We start from the raw sequence: 26439 nt of genomic DNA on the forward strand, positions 1-26439 counted from the left end.
GATGCTGAGGTGCGAGAGATTATAAAGATCGAACAAGGCACAGTCAAAATCAACCAGAAGTTTCTATAGCTTCTCACTGATGGGTTTTCATGAGCCTGCTCAGGAGTTGCATGACCAAACAAACAAAATTCCCTTAGTACCGACAGACTTGATTGTCTGTTCACATTCCCTTAGTGAGTCCTGAACGATTTGATTCTGTTCATATACAAGGGCCCAAAAAATACACCAAACAATTGGCAAACCAAATGCATTAATGTAATCCATGGGCTTTCTCTATAATACATTTTTCCGAGAGGCCTACTAATCACAGTTTTCACACATGAAATTAACATTGTTGGTCAACAGAGACATGGGGAAAAGATGGCCGTCGTAATTTACCGTACTGTTTCATGGACCTTTTCCACCCTTTTGCCTCTTCTCTTCTAGCCCTGCTGCTTCATTCAGCATGTCCATGGCATCATTGTTCATCTTTAGCTTGGCTAGGGCAACTGCTTGCATGTAGAAAGCTGTGGACCATTCAGGGTAAATACATTGTGCTTGCATTGCATCTCTAAGGGCAGCATCAGGTTGATCGCACATAAGATAGCACAGGCTGCGCCTTGCATATACTGTGGGCGAGACCATTGTTCCAACATCAATGAACTGCAATAAAAGATATCACATCACGATTAGTGGTTGGTGAAGGATTCACAAACCTGAGCATGATACAGTGAGGACAACCTTCGATGATCATGGTTAAGATTTATTCTCAAATTCCTAGTCTCAGGATTAACTGCAGAACACAGACACATATGCATATGCTTTGTGATGGCCTGGTCCAGTTGGACCAGCCTGATAGAAACAACCCAAAACCCCACCCAAAGGAAAAAAAAAAAAAGGACAGAAAGAAGACTCCCATCAGGAGTCTTCTTCTCTGGTGAATCCCGAAAAGAATGGGAGTCCTAGGGCCACCGGAAACCCTAGGCCTCTCTATAAATAAACCCTCCCTCTCTCTAAGGCCCTCCATTGGTGATCTTCAAGCCTTCTTTCTCCCATCAAAGTGACGGCGTCCTGCTCTTGTGCCCGCCGGAAATCGTAGCCGAAGTCATCGTTGGTTGTGAGGTAAAGGTCCTTGCCTTTCTTCGCTTCCTCTTCCCTTCCTTCCCTTGGCCCCAGGCCTCGCCGCCGGTCGCTAGCTTTGCCAAAAAATCAAGAAAGAAGAATCCCCTGTTTTGTGCTTTTCCCCATAATTTTTCTTAAGCATGAAACAGGCTGTCCTCTGCTCCACCACCCCAGCCACACGCCGACGCCTGTTGCTGGACCTCCAACCGTGCTGCTGCACCTCGCCGGAGCACGAGCCACCAGCCCCCACCCATGTTCTCCTGTTCGGCCAAAGAAAGAAGAAAAGAAAAGAAGAAGAAAAAAAGAAAAGGGAAAGAAGAAAAAAAAAAAAGAAAAAAATTCTCTCGTCTCTCTCTCTTCTAGGATTTCTCTCCTCTTTTTCTCTCTATCTAATCCTTGGACCCACTATGAACCTAAGATAATCATTTCAAATAGACCTGGACTCGCTTTGACATCCATGCAGTTTGTCGATCTGAGACCGACCCTTATCATATATTTATAGATCTAATCACTATTAATCCCATTGAGCACCCTGATATGACCCCTGATGATCTTGATCATGGATTCCTCTTTTCAGAGATACGAAGATTTTCTCCCCATTTTTTCTCTCTACTCTCTCTTCACCCACTCTCTCTAAAAAGACCTATGGATCTTGTACTAAGTCATGTTTTCTTCTTCAACGGGCCCATGTACGAACCTAAGATGATGTTCCCAAAAAAATCCGAAATCGCTTCGATATATGTGCAAGATGTCGGATCCAAATCCGACCATGTCGAATATCCTTAAAAACCACTATTGATGAATCCTATTAATCGATATTGATCTTGATCCAATCTATGCTTTATGATTCCTTGAACGAGTCATTTAGATTTGACCCTTGTCTAGGAGGCCCTGAATTGCTCCATTGCTCGGATAGCCTATTGGACCGACAATCCTATCTACAATTTTCTTTCCTTATGAATGAATTTATCAAATAGAAATTAATTATGCTTTTAATATATTAAATAGGTTGGATAAATTCATCAAGTGAAGTTTGAAGGGCTAGGACGAAAGAGGTAAGAAACCCCGACACTACCTTTGAAATTATCCACTATTTTATCATGAAAAGAATTATTCTAAATTTTCATAAAATAAGGATCGAGCATATGCATTATGAAATTTATGATTTATCGCAATATAGTGATTTTATGAATATTTTATTATGAATGACCTATTTATGAAATATGAAATCTATATTTATGAAATTTATATTTTGTCATGAAAAGAATGATTTCAAGATTGTGTTACTGTTAAAACTTATTTATGGACCATGAACTTTATAAAATTATCTAGTGTTTTATTTATGTATGATTTAAAAAAATGTGATTCGATGAAATATGATTCAAGAATGCTTATTTTAAAAAACATGAAAAAATGCTCTCAGATAGCTATGTATGACCCTGCTAATGGATAATAGTAATTAGCATATGATTCTACCAGTGGGTAATAGTAATTGGCATACGACCCTATCAGTGGGTAATAGTAATTGGCAAACGACCCTATCAGTAGGTAATAGTAGTTGGTATACGATCCTGTCAACGGATAATAGTAGTTGGTACATGATTATGACCCTGCCACGGATATAATAATGTCCTTAGCATTTAGTCTGAGAGAACTATTAAGAATCATGATATGATATAATGACAGATGATATTTATGACTTTAGATATGAAGTTAACATAATTTATGAATTTGTTTATGCTATGCATTGAAAACTATATTTATGAAAATTACATGATTTATGCATATACAAGAGTATGATTTATTTATGATATATGATTATGAAAGTTTTATGTTCCAATAATAATCTTCTTCTTTAAATGATTTATTGATACATGTATAAACTTATTCTTGATCCTGATAAGATAGTATAAAGTTTACTTATTAAGTTGGTGTAGCTTATATCATTTTTTTTTCTTTTTTTGTCCCAACGAATAAGGTTAGGAACAAAGGATGATCCAGGCTTGAGGGTTTATGCTAGTGAGCTTGGAGATTTTGTAGCTGAATTACAATTTATAAGATGATTATGGACTTATAGTGAATTATTTTTATGAAATTTAAGACATGGATTGATATTTGATTTTGAATTTAGTCGCTCTGAACCAATTTTGATTTATTTGCTGGATAAATAATAGAATTGAATCTTTTATTATATATTATTTATAATGAATTTTAGCAAATTATGATTGATAGACTTTGTGTTATCTAGAGCGGTATCCCTTGGTAGCATGGCCGTGTTATGTTCCAAATTTGGAACGTGATATTTTATGATATCAAAGCAATAGGATTGATCATGGATAGAACTTAAAGTCTAGCAATGGGATAATTAGGTCTTATTTAGCTAGATCATGTTTAATTGAATAAGAATAGATAAATTTTCTTGAAATTCTTGTTGCTCATTTAAGAAAGTTAATTAAGGCTAGTTTTTTTTTATAGGTGACGATGAGCAACAGAGAAAATGAGGTCTTGGTGAATCATGCCACTAGAAAGAGAGGAGCAAGGAGTACTATGGGAGTTGCAAACCAACCGATTGAGCAGGTCCCTAATACACCGGCCACTCAGGCAGACATTACTGAAATATGCCAGATCGTAGCCCACCTTCAGCAACAGCAGACAAGCCACTTCTCGACCTACACCATCTTTCGAGTCACATTATGAAGGTTTAGAAGGCTTAACCCACCATTGTTTGAGGGTGGATCTGACCTTTTAGTTGCGGAGATCTGGATTAGAAAAATGAAACAAATGTTTGATACACTACAGTATCCTGAGGATGTAAAGATTAGACTAGCCATTCTCATGCTAAAAGGAAATGCCGAGTTTTGATAGACTGCAATAAAGGTTGCATATGAAAATAATAATAATCAACTGACATGGGAAGAGTTCAAAAAGATATTTTATGATCAATATTTTTCAGAGTCAATTAGATTACTAAAAGAGAATGAGTTCTTGACCTTAAGATAAAAAGACGATATGACAGTATTGGAATATGCAAATAAATTCAATGAGTTAGATCGATTTTGAGCATGGTCTAAGATACAAAATTCGCTCTCATTTGTCCTCTCACCTTTTCAATGGCTACAAGGATGTACTATACCGAGCTTTGAAAGTTGAATTAATATTAAAAGATCAGAATAAGAAAGAAAAAATAGGAAGAGATCTAGACCAATAAAATCTCGGAATAACCAACATGACAACTTAGAAAATAATTCTAATAAGAATAAAGGAGCAGAGACTTGTGAGTATTGTGGTAGAAAACATAGTGGACCTTGCTGTAAAAAACTCGAAATGTGCTTTGAGTGCGGCAAGAAGGGACATTTGGCACAGCATTGTCTTAACAAAAAGAATGGCTCTAAGTCTACAAAACTCACTGATCAGAACCAAAAAGGGAATGCACGAGTATTTGCTTTGACTAAGCATGATGCCAATGCAAGTGATCAAGTCGTTACAGGTACGATTCCAGTCAACCTATAGATGCTTATATATTAATTGATTACAAATTTTTTTCATTCCTTTGTCTTCCAAGTCTAACTACATACTTGAAGAATTGAATAAACCACTATATATTATCTCATCTCTTAAGCAAAGTTTTTCTCACCGATGCCTTATTTTAGAATGGCATCATAAAGAAACTAGGCTTGATAGAAACTGATTTAAAGATAAAGATGATATGAAGATAAAGTATCCTCACTTAACTGAAAATGAAGATATATCAAGTTTCGAGGATGCAACATTTTTTGAGGATAGAATGTAATGGCTTGGTCCAGTTGGACCAACCCATTAGAAACGACCCAAAACCCCACCCAAATAAAAAAAAAAAAGATGGGATGGGAATCTTCTTCTTTGGTGAATCCCGAAAAGAACAGGAGTCCTAGGGCCACCGAGAGTCCTAGGCCTCTCTATAAATAAACCCTCCCTCTCTCTAAGACCCTCCATTGGTGATCTTCAAGCCTTCCTTCTCCTATCGAAGTGACGGCATCCTGTTTTTGTGCCCACCAGAAATCAGAGCCAAAGTCGTCATTGGTTGGGAGGTAAAGGTCCCTGCCTTTCTTCTCTTCCTCTTCCCTTCCTTGCCTTGGCCCCAGGCCTCACCGCCAGCTACTAGCTCTGTTGGAAAATCAAGAAAGAAGAATCCTCTATTTCATGCTTTTCCCTATGATTTTTCTTGAGAAAAAGCATGAAACAAGCCATCCTCTACTCCACCTCTGCCACACCCTGCCACCCATTGCTGGACCTCTAGCCGTGCTGCCGCACATCGCCGGAGCACGAGCCACCAGCCCCCACCCATGTTCTCCTGTTCAGCCAAAGAAAGAAAAGAAAAGGAAAAGAAGGAAACAAAAGAAAAAGAGAAAAAAATCTCGTCTCTTTTCTAGGATTTCTCTCTCCTCTCTCTTTCTTTCTATCTAATCCTTGTAACCTACTATGAACCTAAGATGATCTTTTCAAAGATATCCGAACTTGCTTTGATATCCGTGTAGTTTGTTGATCTTAGTCCGATCCTTATCATATATTTATAGATTTGATTACCATTAACCCCATTGAGCACCCTGACATGACCCTTAATGATCTTGATTATGGATTTCTCTTTTCAGAGATATAAAGATTCTCTCTCCATTTTTTCTTTTTACTCTCTCACCCACTCTCTCTCTAAAAAGACCTATGGATCCTGCATTGGGTCGTCTTCCTCTTCAATAGGCTCATGTACGGACCTAAGATGATGTTCCCAAAGAAATCCAAAATCACTTCGATATCCATGCAAGATGTTGGACCCCACCCCGGCCACATCGAATATCTTTGAAAATCACTATTGATGAATCCTATTGATCAATATTGATCTTAATTCAATCTATGCTTTATGATTCTTCGAACGAATCACTTAGACTTGACCCTTGTCTAGGAGGCCCTAAATTACTCCATTGCTCAGATGGCATATTGGACCGACAATCCAACCTACAGTTTTCTTTTCTTATGATTGAATTTATCAAATAAAAATTAATTATGCTTTTAATATATTAAATAGGTTTGATAAATTCATCAAGTGAAGTTTGAAGGGGTAGAACGAAAGAGGTAAGTAACCCCAATACTTCTTACTTACTTTTGAAATTATTGACTATTTTATCATGAAAAGAATTATTCTAAGTTTTCATAAAATAAGGATCAAGCATATGCATTACCAAATTTATGATTTATCGCAATATAGTGATTCTATGAACATTTTAATATAAATGACCTATTTATGAAATATGAACTTCATATTTATGAAATTTATATTTTGTCATGAAAAGAACGATTTCAAGATTGTGTTACTGATAAAACTTATTTATGGATCATGAACTTTATAAAATTATCTAGTTTTTTATTTATGCATGATTTAAAAAAATGTGATTCGATGAAACATGATTCAAGAATGCTTATTTTAAGAAACATGAAAAAAAGCTCTCAAATAGCTATGTATGACTCTGCCAATGAATAATAGTAATTGGTATATAATCCTGCCAGTGGATAATAGTAATTGACATGTGACCCTACCGGTGGGTAATAGTAATTGACATACGACCCTACCAACAGGTAATAATAATTGGTATACGACCCTGCCAAAAGATAATAGTTGGTATACGACCTGCCAACGAATAATAGTAGTTGGTACATGATTATGACCCTGTCATGGGTATAATAGTAATCTTAGCATTTAGTCTAAGAGAACTATTAAGAATCATGATATAATAAAATGACAAATGATATTTATAACTTTATATATGAAGTTAATATGATTTATGAATTTATTTATGCTATGCATTGAAAACTATGTTTATGAAAATTACATGATTTATGCATATGCAAGAGTATGATTTATGATATACTATTATGAAAGTTTTATGTTCCAATGATAATCTTCTTCTTTAAATAATTTATTGATGCATGTATAAATTTATGCTTAATCCTGGTAAGATAGTGTAAGATTTACTTACTGAGTTGGTGTAGCTCATAACTTTTCTTTTTCTTTTTCTGTCCAGACGAATAAAGTTAGGAACGAAAGATGATCCAGACTTGAGGACCTATGCTAGTGAGCTTGGAGATTTTGTAGCTGAATCACAATTTATGGGATCATTAGTGTTATAGTGAATTATTTATGAAATTTAAGACATGGATTGGTATTTGATTTTGGATTGAGTCATTCTGAACCAATTTTGGTTTATTTGTTTGATGAATAATAGAATTGGATCTTTTATTATATATTATTTATGATGGATTTTAGCTGATTATAATTGATAGACTTCATGTTATCAACGGCAGTACCCTTTGGTAGCATGACCATGTTATGCCCTGAATTTGGGGTGTGATACGCTTAATTTGGCGTAAGGTTGGGCACTGGGTTCTTTGATTGGCCACCTTTGTCCCTCCACATGGAATTAATGCGTTGAAGTTGGATTCATCAAGCTATGGAAAAAAGGGTGTTACCTGAGAATAACAATCAATGGCTGTCTTAAAATCCTTATCTCGAAATGCAAAATCTCCTCGCTTTCTGGCGTCCAACATATCCCTCATTTGCTGTGTCCACTCCTGGAAAGACAACTGATAGAAGAAAGAACATATTAGCACTTGTTAAATTTCACCATTTATACCTCCATAACTGTACTGATTTCACTTCCTAACTTACTACAAGCAGACGGCAACTATTTCTAATCAGGGCATTCCCATCATACCTCATTGGTTCCTTCATCATCTCTGTAGTGTGCCATAACTAGAATTTGATGGATGGCTGTGAGGTCCATTCTGGAACAGGCTTCACCCATAGGAGAGAGATGGCGCTGTGGTTCATGCTTTCGAATCCCTAGCATCACACAAGATGGTACCTGCATCCCAAGTTTACTGTCAAATTTCAAGACAAACATCAATACTACCGCTTAAGAAATCAAAAGCATATATTACGTGCTATGCATAATTATTTTATACTACATTGCTCTTTCATGAGGCCTTTGATGCAAACAGCAAGTCTTTTGTGCATATTTACATAAATAAGTATTTCACGGCCTAATTGGTGATTTGGATAGCTCACAAAGTCAATTTGTGACGAGAGGCATTGGGTCCCGGTCAGATTCAGTTAGGTTCCCATCTGAGTTGAGTCCTCAGACACCACTTGTGATAAAATCATCATTTTGGATGTATTTGTATTTGTTGATGTGGAGTTGGGCGAAAAGTTATTGTGTTAGCTTCTCCTAGAAACCATCTTTTCACCGAAGCTGTGGTTCTTTTGGTTGCTGTATTTTTTTTCCAGGAAAGTTTCTAATGCACTGGAGCTTCACCTAGCAGAGGCTTTCACATATTCGGAGCTTGGGTTTTCAGTCAACCTTGTGGCAGCTCCCAATCCATCTGTGCCGCATTTCTGGGCAAGAGGCCAGCCTAAGCTGCTGTTTGCTTGCTGGAGAGACCTGAAAAACCAAAGATCTCAGGTATTTTCCTCGGTTTTCTGGGAGTTCTGAATCCTATTCTACTATCCTATCAACTTAGGTCTGCCGAATCCATCTGGGACTAAATCTAGATCCATCAACTCAAGTTTGCTGAGTGTTAGTACTATTTTGCTGTGACTAGTTTTAGTAGCACTATTTTTCCTCAATATTGTTATCTGACAAACCCCCCCCCCCCCTCTTCCTTGTGGGAGGGGAAAAGAAAGAGAAAAATAACTTGTTTCGCACCAAAGTGGTATCAGAACAAATTCCTTAACTGAGCTTGCTTTTTTGAATTCTTCTTGGTTTTAGGGCTGACAAGATATGGCTACAAGAGGTGGAGAGGCGGTCATGTCAGGTATGCTAGAGAACCACGTTCCAACACCATGGTTGCCTTTCAAGAGGCTATTTACAGGCTATAAAAGCAGATTGAGTCATGATTAGTCCCTCGGAATCATGCTAGAAGCAGTGATATAGAGAATGATTTGGGTCTGGAAAGGAGGCGCTTCCCAGAGAGAATGAGCAGCATGGCAGCACAGCTAGTGGTGATTCTAGTGATGATACATGCGAACAATTTGATACAGATTGTGCAAGGAATAATAATCAAAGGTGGGATGATCATACTGCACAGGCCTTACAGTCAAATTAGGATTGGATTTGACTCCATGTTAGTGAGTTTGACGATGAGCTGGAAATGGATGAATTCCTGGATTGATCGGACAGCATAAATAATTATTTTGATTAGAAGGAATTAAGTGAAGAATGGAAGTAAAACTGTTGACTGCAAAAAGATGCACACGACAGCCTTAGATTGGTGGAAAGGCTACCAGCAGGATAGATAAAGGAAAGAGAAAAGGAAGATCGACACATGGAGGATGAAGGAGAAGCTAATATCACAATTTCTGCCAGCAGATTATGAAAAGTCCCTTTATCTGAGCGAGCAGAATCTAAGATAGCGAGAAAAGAGTGTGACGGAGTACAAACAAAAGAGTTCAATAGATTAGCTCTTTGAAGTGGATAACTGAAAGGCAGCGAGTTCGAAAATATGTCAATTGCTTGAGGTTACAGAAGAAGATCAAATTAGCCTCCACAGTGCATGTAAGGTGAAGGATGCTTACCAATTTGCCTTGAAAGTCAATCAAATCGCAGATTGAGAAGGAGAATAATAATCTATTGGTGCTAATTGGGGCTCATGTCACTCGCCAACTGCGACCAGCAACAAAGGGGAACATGACTCCAATAAAGGCTGGTCAGGGACAGCCCACCATCGGATGTTACAGGTGCTTTGAAGTAAGCCATCATCCCAATGAATGTTCTAAATGAAAGGGTGAATGGCAAGTCAACTTGGCAGATGCGACGAAGGTGAGGATATCTATCCCGAAGAGGATCAGCTTATAGCTACAGTTGCTGGAAATGATAGGAAGTAAGAAGAATACTTGGAAAGGGATACCACTGGGGAGCAATAGTCATACAGCATTCAGTGGTGACCCCACAAGCAGCACATTCGGCAGACTGGCTGCGAAAGAATATTTTAAGAATTTTCTGCAGAGCTGGTGGAAAGCTGCATAATTTGATTATTGACAGTGGTGAGTGGTAAGAATCCTGTTTCTCAAGAGATGAAACAAGCTGAAGCTTAAGACAGTCAAGCACCGACTAACTTACAGCATTCTACAGTTCAACAATGAGAGTGAGGTAGTTGTTTCTTCCACAGTGCTTAAGTGCTTGTGCTAGCATCAGCCTTTAGTTCTGTGCAAGTCTAACACCCTATCACCTACAAGGACACCAACTTCTAAGAATCAACGTTTGTAAAAATCACCAGCCATAGAGTTGTTAGTGTCAGTACCGATGACTTGATGGAGAGTATGTACCCAACTCACAAAATTAGCATTATTTCATGCTGCAAATAGTACTGATATTTAGTAATGCAAGTCCAACTGGTATCATAATCACCACTAATTAATCTGCTGCTATAATCTTCTACATTTTAATTTTTTATAAACTAAGATGCAATTACTCCATGGATGCCCCTACATACTTCATGAATTTGTATACATAAGTATGAAATTGGATTAAAGGTTTATCCCTTTTTAACATTAAGGGACTAGACAGGTGCCCAGGTGCCTATACAGTCAAACACCTTTTGTAGAAATTTGCATTCTACAAGCTTGGCTCTAACCAGAGTACCAAACAATCATCTTTAATTCCAAACACCATTTACGAGCATCAAGAGATGAGTAACTGTTATGTATGTTCTGAAACAACAGAAAAATTTTACATATCAATGAACGTTTAATGACTGCAGATTATTCAACACAGACCTAACAAATGGAGGGCTCATAGGTTTAACTACCTAAATCTTATGAAGACATAAAATTCCAGAAGGTAATTCCATATACATATGTAAGAACAATAATAGAAAGAAACTGTACGACAATGCATTGCAACAACGCATGCATTAGCAGTCATGTTCATGCACGAATAGATGTATGTTACTCTCAGGCCCATAATGAGTAATGAACAAGTCATGATCAAATGAATGATCTTGACGTAGTCATTTTCTATATTGAATATGATTAAATATTTGGCTGCACAAAATTATTAGCATTTGTATTTTAAGAATAAGCACCATGTTATGAGTACTGGAGTGTTAGCCCTTAGCCACTCATAAATCCTATTTTCGATTTCCTCACTCCATGCAATGTCACTCAGATGTATAAGCACCAGCCCCAAGGATGCATCTGGTCCATAAAGCATCTGAGGTGCGAGCTCATTTGTGATGACAGGGACTGAACTCTAAAAATATGTGCGCGCTTCATAATGATATTCATAAGAGACCAGGTATCCAGGTCATGCATCTTGCTATCTGTACCGATAGTTTGACCAATAGTTCTATGTCAAGGTATATATAGATTGACAATTTTTTATAATCTTTTTTCAACATAACCAATTCAAATGAGAACCAACTTCATCCTTTAAATGAATGTCTAAGAAATTTTGATAAAATGATTCTTGTAGAATTTCATAGTTATAACATTACATGTAGAACTAGGCAGGTTATCTCAGGAAAGTTAGCTCATCTGTATGGGTTGATAAACTATTATCAAAAAGCCCTTACATCTGATTTGGTTTGCAATGGTGCAAGTGTTGCAACTAGCTTTTTTGTGTTAGGGCGATCCCTTGGTTCATATTGCAAACACTCAGAAGCAAGATCCACTAGTGTTGTTGCCTCTTCTGTTGAGAATTTCCCCTCCAAATGTGAATCCATTAAGAGTAGAATGTTTTTGCCTCTTATCATATCAAGAGCCTGCATGCATAAAAAAATAATCAACATTGAATATATGTGCGCAATGATTGGAATGATGAATGGAAAAGAGACATGGATTTTTATTAAGTGAATATAACTAGGACTGATGCAAAAATAGAAGCAAATTGATCTTCATTCTTCACTCTTTTATTACAAAACAGTAAGGTTTGCCATCTTGGTACTAGATCCCGTACCAATACCATCCTATCACAGTATCGGTATGCAGTATAATATGAGATAATGAGGCATACCAAATGTCGATATGGTATGAACTATGTACAGGTTCACTGTCGATATGGTACAGTATCAATTAATATGACAAACCTTGTAGAATACATTTCCATTTACATTATTCTTCTTGTAGACTATCTACTTATCCATTGAAATATTTTGGAAACACCGAAAAAAGAAGGGGGTGGCAAGTGGTTGGGATCTCTTATTTGGTGAGCATGGTTCGCTGAACCGCCCTACCGATTTGGGGCATGCTGAACCATATCGACGGCCGATCGAGACAGTTCTGGCATTAGAAACGAGATATCGAAGAGGAGAGAGAGAGGAAGAAAGCAAGAGAGGAAGAGAGAGGGGAAGGAGAGGGAGAGAGGGCCTCCAGAGGTTGTTGAAAGGCAGCCAAGCTCGTTGCATACAATGGAAGCTGGAGGATGGTGGAGGGAGGGAAGGAGAGGGAGAGGGAGAGGAGGCTACTCCGGAGGGCTTGCAAGGCTGCCTTGCCACCTCCGAGGTCAGTGAAAGGTGGAGGAGGGGCTTTGCCTTCCTCCCGATTGAAACAGGGGCTTTGGTTCCTATTTTGATTTTTTTTTTTTTTTGTGATCTATCGGATGAAGCCGGAAACTATGTTGCAAACTTCAACCGAAAATCCCCCCCCTCCAAAAGATAAAAATAAATAATAGGAAGAAGAGTGGAGCCCCTCCTCTAGCCTTCACCAACCTCAATAGCGGTGAGGCGGCCCCGCCAGCCCTCCGAAGGCCTCCAACAGCCACCAGCGACCTCCTCTCCCTCTCCCTCTTCTTTCCTCCCTCCGCCCTCCAGCTTCCATCATGTGCAACGAGCTCGACTAAACTCTAGTGGCCTCCAAAGTTCCTCTCTCCCTCTCTCTCTCTTTCCCTCCCCCCTCTCTCTGCTTCCTCTCCCATTCTCCCTCCACTCTTTCTCTGTGTCGGTTCGGGCCCGATATAAAATGGCATGAAAGTACCGAACCATACCATGGGCCAACCGATCCGAACTCTAGTATCGTTACAGTGAACATTGCTGGTGAGTATAACAACAAAGAGATTTTTATAAGAAAATAACAATTTTTTCCTTTTTAAGTCACCAATTTATCTTAAGTGATTGTGATGGTACACAATCTCTAGTTAACTTCCATCACTCAATCTAAAAAGTTAAAAAGTACATTATTCATCTCAAAAACTATTCTTTCATCATCTAAAAGTATGTGATTCTTTTGGAGGTGAGTGAATGGGGAACTAGGATAATATCCTATCAAGGTAACCCAAATATATTCTGCTCATCAAATCACCCATTTGCCAAGGTCTGTGACTGTGATGCAACATCCAAGTCCAATCTTAATTCTTTAAAGGCTATGACAGAATACCCTATTACTAATGGCTAAATATTAGGAAAAGTGGTGTCCACTGGTCAAATAATTAGAGTACTAAAACTTATCGAACACCCTATCTTCGTACAGCTATTAGATTGCATCAAGCTATGCTTAAAAAGTGTCATATAAAAGTTTCACAACTTAACTAAAATCCCATCTTAACATGCAAATGGTAAGAAAAATAAAGAGGAGGCCACACGATACATTTATTAAGAACTGTCAGAAAGATCATAATATTCCACTTCATGCCTCACATATCCTGTATCTCCATGGATAAAGCATGCCCTTGCCACATCACCCCCACTTACAAACACATGGAATGGCGTTACACTACTCAAGACTTTGTCAGCATCTTTCTGTCCTCATGCACATATGCATACTTCAAGCACTACTCTTGTACCAAACAAATGTAGTTGGCCAGAGGAACCCAAACTTGGAGTCCTACACACCCTAACTAATTTTGTATAGAAATGAAAATCTAAAGAAAACAGAAAAAGCTTCTCTATTTGATGAAAATGTAAACATTCAAATTCCGCAGTCCTATTCTCAAGTGAGTTTCACTATGGTCACTTGTGGGAATGAAAGAAACAACCAATGGTACCTCTAGCTTGCTGTGTTCGAACATGGATGAACTTGATTGGGAGGCCAATTGATCGAGAATGGATTTAAGACCTTATCAAGGCTTTGTGACCAAGATCAGGAGAAGATTACATTCTAAATCTTCATTCAATGGCCAAAAGTGGTCACTGATTTGAATTTCTGGAGTTTAATTGTTTTGAGGATCTTAGACGGAACCTTGATTCGTGGAACCATATTCACATAGGAAAGCAATAGGCACCTAATGGAAAGTTTTTTATATATTTACTGTAGCATGTACTAGAGCACATTACTATAGTGAACACTGTAGCATGATAGTGTTTTTATTCTTTTTTTAGTTTTTATTGCAGTTGGACTTAAAAGTGGAAAGGATGGGGCTTCGTTATAAAGGAGGATTTCTTGGCTGGTTAGAGGATTTGATCATGAATTATTTTGTAGAGAAAAAGTAATAAGATACAGCCAGGCTTGGGTGCCCTTCCTCTACCACTATTTATTCTTATCCTCTTCTAGACTCCGTTCTTTAATTCTTTGTCTAGGCTTTCTGTTGTTTCTTCTTTGCTTCCTGTTTGCTGTTTATTTATCTTTTGGGACTAATCTGATCATAGATACACAGTCCAACATATTGTTCTTATAATCTCAATCTCAAGCATCCAATTTAAGGTGATCTAAATCTACAGTCTACAGATTGCTAGGATTGTAGAAATTATTTTCTTTTCTCTGCTGAAAATCTTTTATTTGACCTGAGATTTAGTTATGAGTCAAACAGCACCTTCTCTTTATACCTCAAACCCTAAGTAATCCTTAGCTGAGTCATTACCTATTCTTGAAACAGGAAATCAGAACGTTTTATCCTCCAGTTTTCATCCCAATTATCAGAAAGCACCTTTTCTGTCCTGTTTTCAGTGATAGCTAAGCAAAGTAATAGATTGAATTATTCTCTGATTTCTGTCATTCTTAGGTCCTCTCAAGCTTTTGCAGGTCATCCTTAAATGGCCCACATCAGTTGTTTGTTTGTCTAACAATGGTTGAAATGACAGCATTTTTGGAAGTCCATTGCTCACTAAACTTGGCAACACTCATCCCCAGCAACAGGAAACTTTAATGTGTCTTCTCAGATAGGACCAAAAAGCATATTTTAGAAAGACAGTATTGCATGCAAACTCAAAGAGTAAAAACAAAAAGATTAATCTATGAAGATGTCATTACAGAATCCCTTCAACAACAAAGAAATGCCAGAGTCCTGTTTTACATATTTCATTTTATATGCACTTGACTGATATCATGGAAATAATTAAATGAAGAATGAACTTTGACCTCAGTATTAAATGTTGGCAGCATCTCTTTAGAAACTCCAATGCATTGAAATGAGGATTCTATTGGAAGGAAATTCATTTCTAGTATGCATGCATGCATGCATACATAAATACATACATATACACATGTACGTATGTACGTACGTACGTACATACATACATATGTATGTGTGTGCGTGTGCGTGTGCACACGCACACGCGCGCACAAATATATAAAACTCTATTTTTAGCAGCCCAAATATTTTTCCTTGCAAAACATCATATGATTTTAACTAAGAGTCGATCAATCTATGCCCAAATGATCATACTCCTATGTTGCCCCAACGTACTCTTCCTAATTTATTTTGTTTAAGCATAAATTTATCTGCTTAGAGCATATTTCCACCAGATACTCTAAACCATAAAGCTTAGCAAGTCATATTTTTGTCTCAAACATTTATTTAAGTCTTCAAAGCAAGTCAACATTGCAGCACCCTGGAAGTACATCGCCATCTCATTCAGCTTGATGTAATTTATTCGATGTTTTCATCTCCCATCTCTTTAATGCATAATATAAGAAAAAATGGTATCTTTAACTATCATACAGATAGAAACGACATTGTCTGAAAAGATCTGGGGTAAACTAGGAGGCATAGAGCTTGAAACAGGCATAGCTGCTCAATTAAGTGAAATGTGAGGGAACTGATTAAAATGGCATTGGCCTGTCCAATGAAAATCAAAGGAGGCACCAATGAGGAAAGAGGCTCAAAATTACAAGAAGAAAGAACCAAGCTTTAACATGCAAAGAAGTCACAACAAGATGTGAAAAGCTTACAGCAACACTAGAGAGAACCCTTGATAATAAATCATTAATGAAGTTGAATTACAATCCTTATGCCAAATTGATAGAACAAGTCCTTGGTTTTATGACTAACAGTAACACTGAAATACATGCACAATAACAGCCTAACATAGACAAACAAGGCTAATGAAAGTACATGAAAAAAACACAAGATATTATCATCTTGCAAAGGCATTATCTATATGACCAATTTAATGATGCCACAACAACATACAAATAAACACTTAGAAGCAATGATAATTTCTAGCTTCTATTTTTATACCAATTTTGAAAGAACTATGCTATGGAAAGCAAAGAGTAGGCCCCTGCTCCTTGTTTTAAAAGGAAAGAAGAGAAGGAAAGGGGAATATGTTAAATAAATATTTGTATTACAACATACATGATAGATAGAAATACTTACATGACTTGGAGGGATGTGCTTTCCACTAAGAAGATCCAAGAGGACAGTGCCAAAACTAAATATCACACTTTCAGCAGTGACCCTCCCTGCAAAAGTGAGATTAAGATCATTCCAGGCATTGTTGTTTCATTTTCTTCAGCATTATATCATGTTCTTTCAGCAGAAAAACATTATGATACTTTCTAAGTCATACATGTGACAAGGACATCTATGTAATGATACATGAAAAAAATACAGACCATGTTCTAGAAAATTTTGGAATGTTTGCCTATGGAACCAGATTAGTTGTAGAACTGATAAATATTTCATATAAATGCACAGGGAAGGCAAGTGGTAACCAATAACAATTACTTTCTATAAAAGCCACACATGCCAGATGACAGGCTTTGTCACTGTCACATGGAAACATAAGACGTGATATTTCTGGTCAGCCAATGAGTAGATGGAATTCAGACCAGTAGTGATAGCAAAAGCCCGTTCAATCTTGAAACTAAAACCAGGAATTTCATAAATATATACAGTCCCACATGAATATCATTAGAAAATAAAATCAGAGTCTGTTAGTTACTATAAATGTAAACATTACATGGACTTTTTAGCAATCTTCAAAGCTGCTAGATCCATTGCAGCAGATGTATAAATTAGATTAAGGTTCATGCAAGGAATACCGAACATCATCATAGTAAGACAGGGATGACCTAGTCAATGTATAATGAAGCAGTTACTAATGCTGATCTGGCCTTTACCAACTACTTGCAAGGTATATAACAGTGAGCACTGCAAACAGAAAATGGACTCAAGGATATGATTAATTGATCAGAATTTGACGCCCACTCCAAAGTATAGTAGTACCATAATAATCTATCTACTCAATTACACTTCATTGTACTCTCACTATATTTCAGTATCTGTGCAACTGTTCACCTATGAATGCTGTACTTGTTCCTTTTTGTCAGTGTTATCCAGCCCCCCATGTCATATGGACTCGATAACATGTATCGGGTGCAGGTGCATGTCGAAGTGCAGATCCTCACTAATTTTCTTCTTACAGAACAGGGCCCAAGTCATATGGATCTCCATGTTTAAGTATCGGGTGCAAGTACTTTAGACTAAATGAAGGGTCCATATGACATAGAACGCCCTCATCTTTCAGCTAAGATCCCTCTACTTACAGACCAATAAGCATGTGTTCCACGCACAGCTAAATGGCAGAAATATAACAAGGAAAACATAATAGGAACAGAATTTTGTGTGGTTCACCAAAAACAGGCTACATCCATTGGAATGAAAGATATCCAGCATATCAAATAATACATGGCTTTAGATTTAATATTACAAACAAACAATCCTTCTCAAAGTTCAGCTAAACCTTGGCATGGTGTCAGAGAGAACAATGTAAGGAAAAAGTGGCTCAGAGCTGCCCAAAAGAGAGATCAAATCCAAGAGAAGCAGACACACAATCCTCAAAAAGGAAAAAAAAAGAAACCTATGACACACCAGCATGAAACCTGAAGCCTAAACCAAGATTACAAGATCAAACACTGTCTCCTTATCTTTCCCCTCTCATATCTTATATCTTCCCTTTTCTTTTCTCTTCCCTTCTTCCTCTCTTTCTTCATTCTCTTCTCTCATTGCAGCTCTGTGTCCACCATGCTTACATGCCTCATCATCACCCCTTGCATGCTCTTGCCTGCCACAACCACAAGGCAATGCCCATGCACCTGCATGTTCATGCCAGTGCCCACACACATGCCTGCACGTTATATATGCACTTCACTCCCTACTTTCAAAACTAACCATGCGCTGCTTCTTTTTTTCTTCTTTTGCCAAGAACCATGCCCTGCTTTCATAGTTGAGATAAGACTGCAGCCTCTCACTCCAATTCCTGCAGGGATTTTGATCCTTTTCTGGTGGCAGGTCCAAGTTCAAGTCCAAGTGGAGCTCAGCCTAAAGGCCGGCCATAGAAACTATAAGGTCTGACCTATTGAGGTGAAATAGTTCGATCATGTGGCAGTAAGGGACAATTTTTGCTACCATGATACAAAATCCTTGCTCAGATTTACAAGACGTTTGTCTCTGATCAGCAATATATATCACATTTTCAATTTAAAGCTGGAGAACTATATTTATGTAAGATGAAGGACCAAACAAGTGCTTTGAAAAATGGAACAAAATGAAAAGAAAAAACTTTGAAGTGCAAACAAGTTCTTTGAGCAAAAACAAGAAAATGAAATGACTTCTCCCACTACCACACATTGGTAGAAAGAAGTTATTCAATGGTTATATCACCAGGGCATGGATATATTTTTGCTTCCAAGTAAAACAGAGGATTAGAAATTAATGATTCAAAACTCAGAGCTGCCCTAACATTCATTAAAATCCCGAAGATGAAGAAAGCAAAGAGAGATGTATTCCAGATGAAACAACATTCTCATGTATGGTCTTGGGATTTGTATTTCCAGGTGTCTGGACCATTGTCAGTTTCTAGACAAAGCAATACTAATCATTGCATAGAGAACAAATCTTAGGTATATGGAAATTTCATTCATGCATGTTTTCTACCCTACTTAAGTTAATCAATACTTTAATTCAAGTCTTGTTTTGTGATTTTGATGGGTTTAATTCAATTTCTAGACATAATGAGTTAACTGCCTCTTTTCTAGGCAGGCTTTGGCTTATACACTTTGTTTGGAAATCTAACTACTTATTCAACCACACTCGAGACTTAGAGCTTTTGTTTAGTAGCTATTGTCAACTTTTGTCATCATTGTCTGTATAATTTGGTCAAAGTATGGTTCTTGAGTCAGTCTAGTTATCAAAGTTCATATATGCATCCTAGTCAAGATGCCCTACTAAGTAATGGTATTAGAAAATACTTAAAACCTATTTACATGCTAGTTCATACATTCTTTTAAATCCTTCATGCTCACATAATGCATGAAAACAATAGTTCATAGTGAAGGTGCCAACTTGTCAAGCTAGTGAAGTCCTTGGCAGTTGGACCAAGTGACCTGGGATCGGATCCCACCTTCACAAGGGTTTGGGTGCTTAGGGGTATTTGGAGGAGGGTAACCTTGTTGCGTAGCTCATCGCCTACGGGTCCTTCTATCACCAACAAAAAGAAGAAGAAGAAGAAGAAGAAGATGAAGAAGAAGAAAAGTCCATAGTAATTGGATAAATTTTAGAATTATATCTCTCTTTATGGACTTGCATTGTTGAAAGTGACGCAACCTTGTGTGGGAACACAAGTCGGCCCTTGGGACGGGTTACGAAGACATAGGGTACAAATGGTTGTTAACTATGTGCATTTATTCAATCAAGTTCGCCCAACAAGTTAGTTTTTTTGCCTGTGAATTCTTGGCTTCAAAAAAAAAAAAATGTTGAGGAACCACCAGAAGAGAGATTTTAATTTAAGAACTAGAAATCTGAAGATACTAAAGTAAGCTTAATTGAATACTTGCATGGCTCAACAAAAGAAAATCAGCTAAAAAAAAAAGAAACTTTAAGCAGTTCAAGTCCTCAGCCCATACGGTCCTAATATCTAACCATACCAAATGCTAATAAATGCTTATCCAGAGCACTAATCATTTGCTAACTCTATACTAGCCATGATTGATTTTATAATGAAAATAATCAAGGTCTGCAGTACCGAAACCGGTACTCATGCCAGTAGATCCGCAATATGGTACAGTACAGTACCATGCCATCCTATCCTGGTGCATACCAGAAAAGGAAAGCCAGAGGGGGAGAGGGAGGGGGGGGGAGGGGGAGAGGGAGAGAGAGGGCACTCAAAAGCCCCACTTTCCTCCTCTGGTCATCCCTTTTTTCATTTTTTTCACTTCTTAAGTGAAATCAGCACATGTGTTGACTTTACTTGAAGAAGCAAAAAAAATTTAAAAAGAAAAAAGGCCAAGCCCTTGTCTCGTTCGAAACAGGGCTTTGCCCAACGGGACGACTAGAGGAGAGGAGAGCTTCCAAGCACCCCCCCCCCCCCTCTCTCTCTCTCTCCCTCCATCCCTCTCCTTCTCCATCCCCCCCAACCCCCAAAATCGCTACTTCTCATTTTGCTTGCCACAACTGTCTTGGTCCATTGTCAATACGGCTTGGCACACCTTGAACCGGATAGTTCAAGACAGTTTCTACCATCCATAATAACAATAGTAATAGTGACAATAATAAAATAGCAAGCAGAAGGCACTAATATAGTAAGATGTTCCACAACATAAAGCCAGGCTAGCCTTGTAGTTAATGCCATTGATTTAATACCAGAGAAATAGAGAAATTCTGATGAAGCACTTTTTAGTCACAATAAGTAAATACCATTTCTTAAATATTCTGGTGGTGTGTACGCTAGGTTTGTGCTATAACTTTTTCCATCCCTGCTATTTTTCATAAGACCAAAACAAGAAAGCCTTGGATCACCATCCTGTGAAGAAAGAAGAAAAATTAAAAAGTGTTGTTCTAATAAATAACAGATTGAAAGTAACTTATATTGTCAATATTATCTGGTCAGCATGGACCAACACAAAAAAAAAACACCATATCAATATGTAATAAAAAATTAAAAAGATTGGATGGAATAAATTCTTGTAGCCCAAAAATCTAGATGGTTTGCAAAACACCATATTTCAGCAAGAATCCATCAACATCTGTCCCTCTCATATTACACAATGCATCCATCCATTAGAAAGAAGGCAAAATAACAAGAGACAAAATAAAAGGTAGCATAGATCTTTGTCAATTGTAATCCAATGAACCTCCTTGATTCTCCCTCTCTCATTGTCACTTTCTCCTATATCTATTTGAATAGTGAGACTTAAAGTTAATATATGCTGCTTTAGTTACAGATAACATGAGCAAAATTTTACAGATTTATCCAATGTTAAAATAAAATGCTAAAGTCCTGCACAAAAGATCATCATTGAGCAGTCAAGACCAAAGTTTGTTGTTCATTCCTATTATTTTTCTTGCATGGTATTTGTCAATTTCAAACACCTAAAACATATCAACATTGTTTCCTCATCTTCTGGGAAATGTTCTCTAACAACTTGTACCAAAATCTGGGTGCCTGAATGTAGGTGAGAAAGAGAAGCTGGAAGAATTGTCATCCTAAAAATACATCTAACTAAATGTTGGCAATCACCTCCAATTGTGAGATATCAAAGAGCATAGCTCATCCTATTAAAACTGTTAAAGCTTCCATTTATATCCTTTACCAAGCTCTTGACATGGCTCGGTAAGTTATATTTCACTGATATCATTTATGAGTAACTTTCTGCATAACTACCAAGTAGTATTGCAGAATAGAAGCAATTCCTTTACAGAACAGCTTTAAATGTAACAACAACTTTAGATACTTATCTATCACTTAAAGAAGAAACCAATTAGTATCTGAAAGCTTTCTCCACATTTTAGATAGGGGTCTTTGTTACCTCGTCTGCAATCTGATTGCAGCATTTTAACTACTGCCATTCCATATTATGATAAAGATAATGCTTTATCCACATAATCAACAACAAGAGCTTCTGCAAGAAGTAGAAGCATATCAAGATTAAGATTCCACTAGCCACCTTTTGCTTAACTTTATTTGATATATTCTGAAATTCTTCCTGGAGATACATGACATGACATGCACCAAGCATCAGATGGGCAAACACTCAATAAGTGATACACTATGTTTTCCGCAGGTAGAATGTTATAATATAGATTCACATTATGTATTCATGATGAAAATTTTGGTTGGCTTTGTTGGTACATAGACTGTAGGCCTGTACATTACATGCTTTGACAAAAAGAATGGACATTTCTTGGGCCAATGACTATTTTCACCATATGTAGTCATGTCATGCATGAAATCATCTATGTACACCACAAGCTTGAGTATTGCAAATGAGGTTATACAATATAATCCAGACTTCACATAAGGGGTATGGCCCCTTGGCCATGGAGAAAGCATGGCTCTATTGCATCCTCTGACATGTGTTTCCCACATACAGCCAATGATCTAAAAGGACATGTACCGGCAAAGATATTCTTAAAAATAGGTTTTATTAGTAACATTTCACCTTTGTCATTTAGCTATTTTTCCTTTTTCTTTGTTCATAGAATTTGTAGGTGGGGAAAACACTAAGGAGCGAAGAAATTATGCAAAGTGCATTGTCAAAGCTTAAAAAGTTTAATGCGTACTATATATTCTAGTTCTTATACATATTGAACCACAGAAGAATAACTTCCCAAATTTTATTAAATGGACCAATAATACTTCAAAATACCTTAACACAAATCAACCATATTGTTTAATTCAGTGATTGATGAGTCGACCTGAACCGGACAGTTTGGCTTGTACAAAACCGTATAGACGCCAGCCTAGGATGGTTCAGCCACTCAGGTCGATTCAGCTCCCATTCATAAAATCCCTTTCTCCAACCCTCTCTGTTCGGCTTCGAGGGCTTTGTTTCTTCACCTCTCACTGACTCGCACTCTCTCCGAGAGTCTTCTCACCAAATACCTCTCCATCTCTCTTGGATAAGCTCCCTATGTCTCCCCCTTTCTTTCCCTCCCTCCCTCCCTCCACCCTCTCTCTTCCACCTCTTTCTCCCTCTTCCCCCTCTTTATAGTCATCTCGTTGGACACTGTCCATCCCGATCTCATGACCTTCCTCTTCCCATTTTCAGTATTTTCCAGCATGATACAATATGGACCCATACCATATCGAACCAATTGCCAGCCAATACGAGCTTTGGTGTTGATCTGGCATATCTAGGTTTAATTAACCATTTAGTTCATAAATAAAAGATAATGATGACAATGTTGATTGTTTATGATTTCCAATTCCTTAAGATTCACACCTCATTTTAATGTAGACGATGTATGGCATTAAACAAAAAGGCTGAAAACAAATATAGTGGTGCAAAAACTACTTACTATTGGACTATTTCTAGCTAGATGCACCTTGCCAGACTCAGTCATAAAACAGCTTGCTTTCCTTCACAATTCGCAAACAAATTTACCCTCAAAATATCATGAAAAAACATGCAATCTTTTTTTTGTTCTACACCAAAAGCCCTTTGTCATGCATGATGGATTATAAAATGCATAATCATGTATATAATTTTTAAGGATTTCCAATGCAGTAATTACTAATAACAAATCCCACATACAATCAAAATAGAGACTGTTTTCCAAGTTATTAATGAGTTAAGGTGTAGCCATATACAAGTAAATGTGCAACCATTCACAGTTATAGTCCATATTGACAATCAGTAAAATAGTGTAGTGTCATCTAATAAACTGCAATTAAACAAATAAGAAGAGTTCAATTTTTTGATTTTGTATATGGTAACCAACATTTCATTAAGCAAAGGAAAAGTTTGAAAGTCAGATATTTAACCTCATCAAAAAGGACTCTATATGCGTTTAGGTCATGATATAAAGGTCGCCCTTCATTGCTACAATATTCCAAAGCTTCAGCAATATAAAATGCAACCCTCAAACGCATAGCCCATTCAATAGTTTGATTTTCCCCTGTCCAAGATCATCGATAAGCATATAAACAATCAACACACACATGTGTATGTATGTGTGTGTGTGTGTGTATGGATATAGATATATGAAGGTATGTATGGATGGATGTATATACATAATACGTTTACATGGAAGTTAATTGAAATAAGGTCTAAGTGGACTACTAAAAGAGATGGCTTAAAAGATGACTAACAAATTGGAATATATATGCATGCTGAAGAAAGAAACAAGTTTTTGCATGAAAAGAACTAAGAATATAAGTATAAAAAATTTTTGCCAATTCCACAATCTGCATTGAAGACATAAGCAAGAGGGCTCAACTATTGATTTTACATATGCATAAATTAATACAAGAAATAAGTAGCTCAGCAAGAAATCATTAGAGCATGTAATTAATTCATCTGCCCTATATGCTACCCAACTAGTTATAGTTTCCTTGCTAAACATGCATATTTGAACTGTGTAGCAAAAGCACTGTGTATATCTGCTAGTGAACCTTTCTAATTATATATATCTGTTCCATTTTATTTTTTAAGCTCATTAGTGACAACAGATAGTAAACCTACGATGTTTAACATTCAACCGACACCAAAACATCCATTCCGCAAGCATCTGTGATTCATCAATGAATAATTTTGATGATGTTTCCCGGTTGTATGAATCTAAAATTATCTAATACGGAACACCCAGTCACATCATTTCTTAATCAGGCTCATTGGGCATTATGTCCAGTTCTAGCTTATCACAGCATCCACATATTGGCTACTTAAGAACGATTAAGGTTGAATTTCAGGTTAACCAGTGGCAAAGGACAACTCATTTAGCTAAGGCTTGTTTGTCATCAGCATGGTTACTGCCAAGTTAAGCATCCAAAAAAGTGAACGGTGGCAACAATGCCATACAAGGTATAACCAAATCATGCGAGGACTTTATGCAAATAGAGAGGGGGGAAAAAAGGCAAGAGCTTTGTTCATAACAAGGGAATTCCCAATCCCTAAAGCTGCCTGCCTTTCAGATAACCAGACTACAGTCCTAAATGAGGGAATTTCCAATTGAGTAATGCCCATTTCCTTCTCTCTAAATATTCCAGCCACAACCAAATGATCATATAATGTCTAGAGCAATAGCAGAGATTCAATTCAAGAATTAGGATAGCTAAGGGGGCACATACAGTGGAACAGATGTTTGGCAAGGGTGTCATTGGGCATATACTCGGCTACAAGAAGCCTCTCATCGCCGTCACAGCAGTACCCGATCAAGTTCGCCAGCCTCCTGTGCCTCATCTTCCCCACTCCCCCAGCCTCGTCCTGCAATAAACCCAATCAATTCCATTCCTTCTCTTCGGCAAAAAAAAAAGAAGAAGAATGAATTAATTCAACTAGGTTAACAAAAGATTTAAAAGATTCCTCACGGCGAACTGCTTGGGATCAGGCCAAGCCATCTTGGTGAACTTCTTGACGGCGATCCATCGGCGGTCCTGGAGGCGGCCCTTATAGACGAGGTTGGGCGCCTTCTCCCCGCTCTCCGACACGATGTTCTCGGAGCCGAACCCGTTGGTCGCCGCCTTCAGCTCCGCCAGCGAGAACTCCGAGAACGCCAGCACCTCCCCCCCACCACCGTCCCCTCCCTCCACCGCCGCCGCCGCCGCCCCCCGGCCGCCCTCTGGTGCAGCGAGAACGACGGCCTCTGGTTCTGCTGCTGCTGCCGCTGCTGGTGGTGGTTGTGGTGGTTCTGCTTTTCCGGGTGGGTCTCCGCCCGCAGACACGAGCAGCAGCACCCCATCCCTCTCCCTCTTATCTGTTACCAACCTCTCCCCTCTCTATATAATACCTTTCTTTCTCTGCTCTCTATACTGACCTCTGTTATCTATTTATCCAAGTAATAGTTGTTGTGCGTTATTATTGGTTGTGAGATGATGGATGGAAGAGAGAAAGGAAAAGGATGAATGGTAGTAACAATATAATTGATGGATTGATAGATTGGGGGAGGGGAAGTGGTGGCAGGAAAAGAAAAGAGAGGAAAGGTTATGGATGGATTCCTCTTTTGCCGCTGTGCGTGAGGGAGGAGAAAAGGGAGATCTAATCTATTGCTTTGTTTGTAGTTTGTGTACACGAGCACGGTACCAGCACTCCAGGGCCCAACTTTATTTCTTTTCCCCGATGTGTATGAATGGGAGGAGGGTCTTAGAATTGATGGATTATTTAATATAGAGGGGGAAGTTGTGCTCGGTGCGTTGGATGGGGAGTTGCGAGAGAGAGAGAGA

General features: G+C 37.9%; 1 protein-coding gene across 1 annotated transcript; it reads right to left on the bottom strand.

Annotated features, from left to right (window-relative positions):
* Positions 1–42: 42 nt before the first annotated feature.
* LOC105042633 (serine/threonine-protein kinase BSK1) lies at positions 43–26439 on the bottom strand. Its single transcript, XM_010919918.4, is given in 10 exon segments — positions 43–642; positions 7597–7710; positions 7842–7991; positions 11698–11886; positions 16653–16738; positions 20973–21078; positions 24043–24176; positions 25348–25483; positions 25588–25907; positions 25910–26439. Coding segments are annotated over 10 exon segments (1539 nt in total). The 5' UTR covers positions 25959–26439; the 3' UTR covers positions 43–387.

The sequence above is a fragment of the Elaeis guineensis genome, chromosome 4, assembly GCF_000442705.2.
Source record: "Elaeis guineensis isolate ETL-2024a chromosome 4, EG11, whole genome shotgun sequence".
NCBI lineage: Eukaryota > Viridiplantae > Streptophyta > Magnoliopsida > Arecales > Arecaceae > Elaeis > Elaeis guineensis.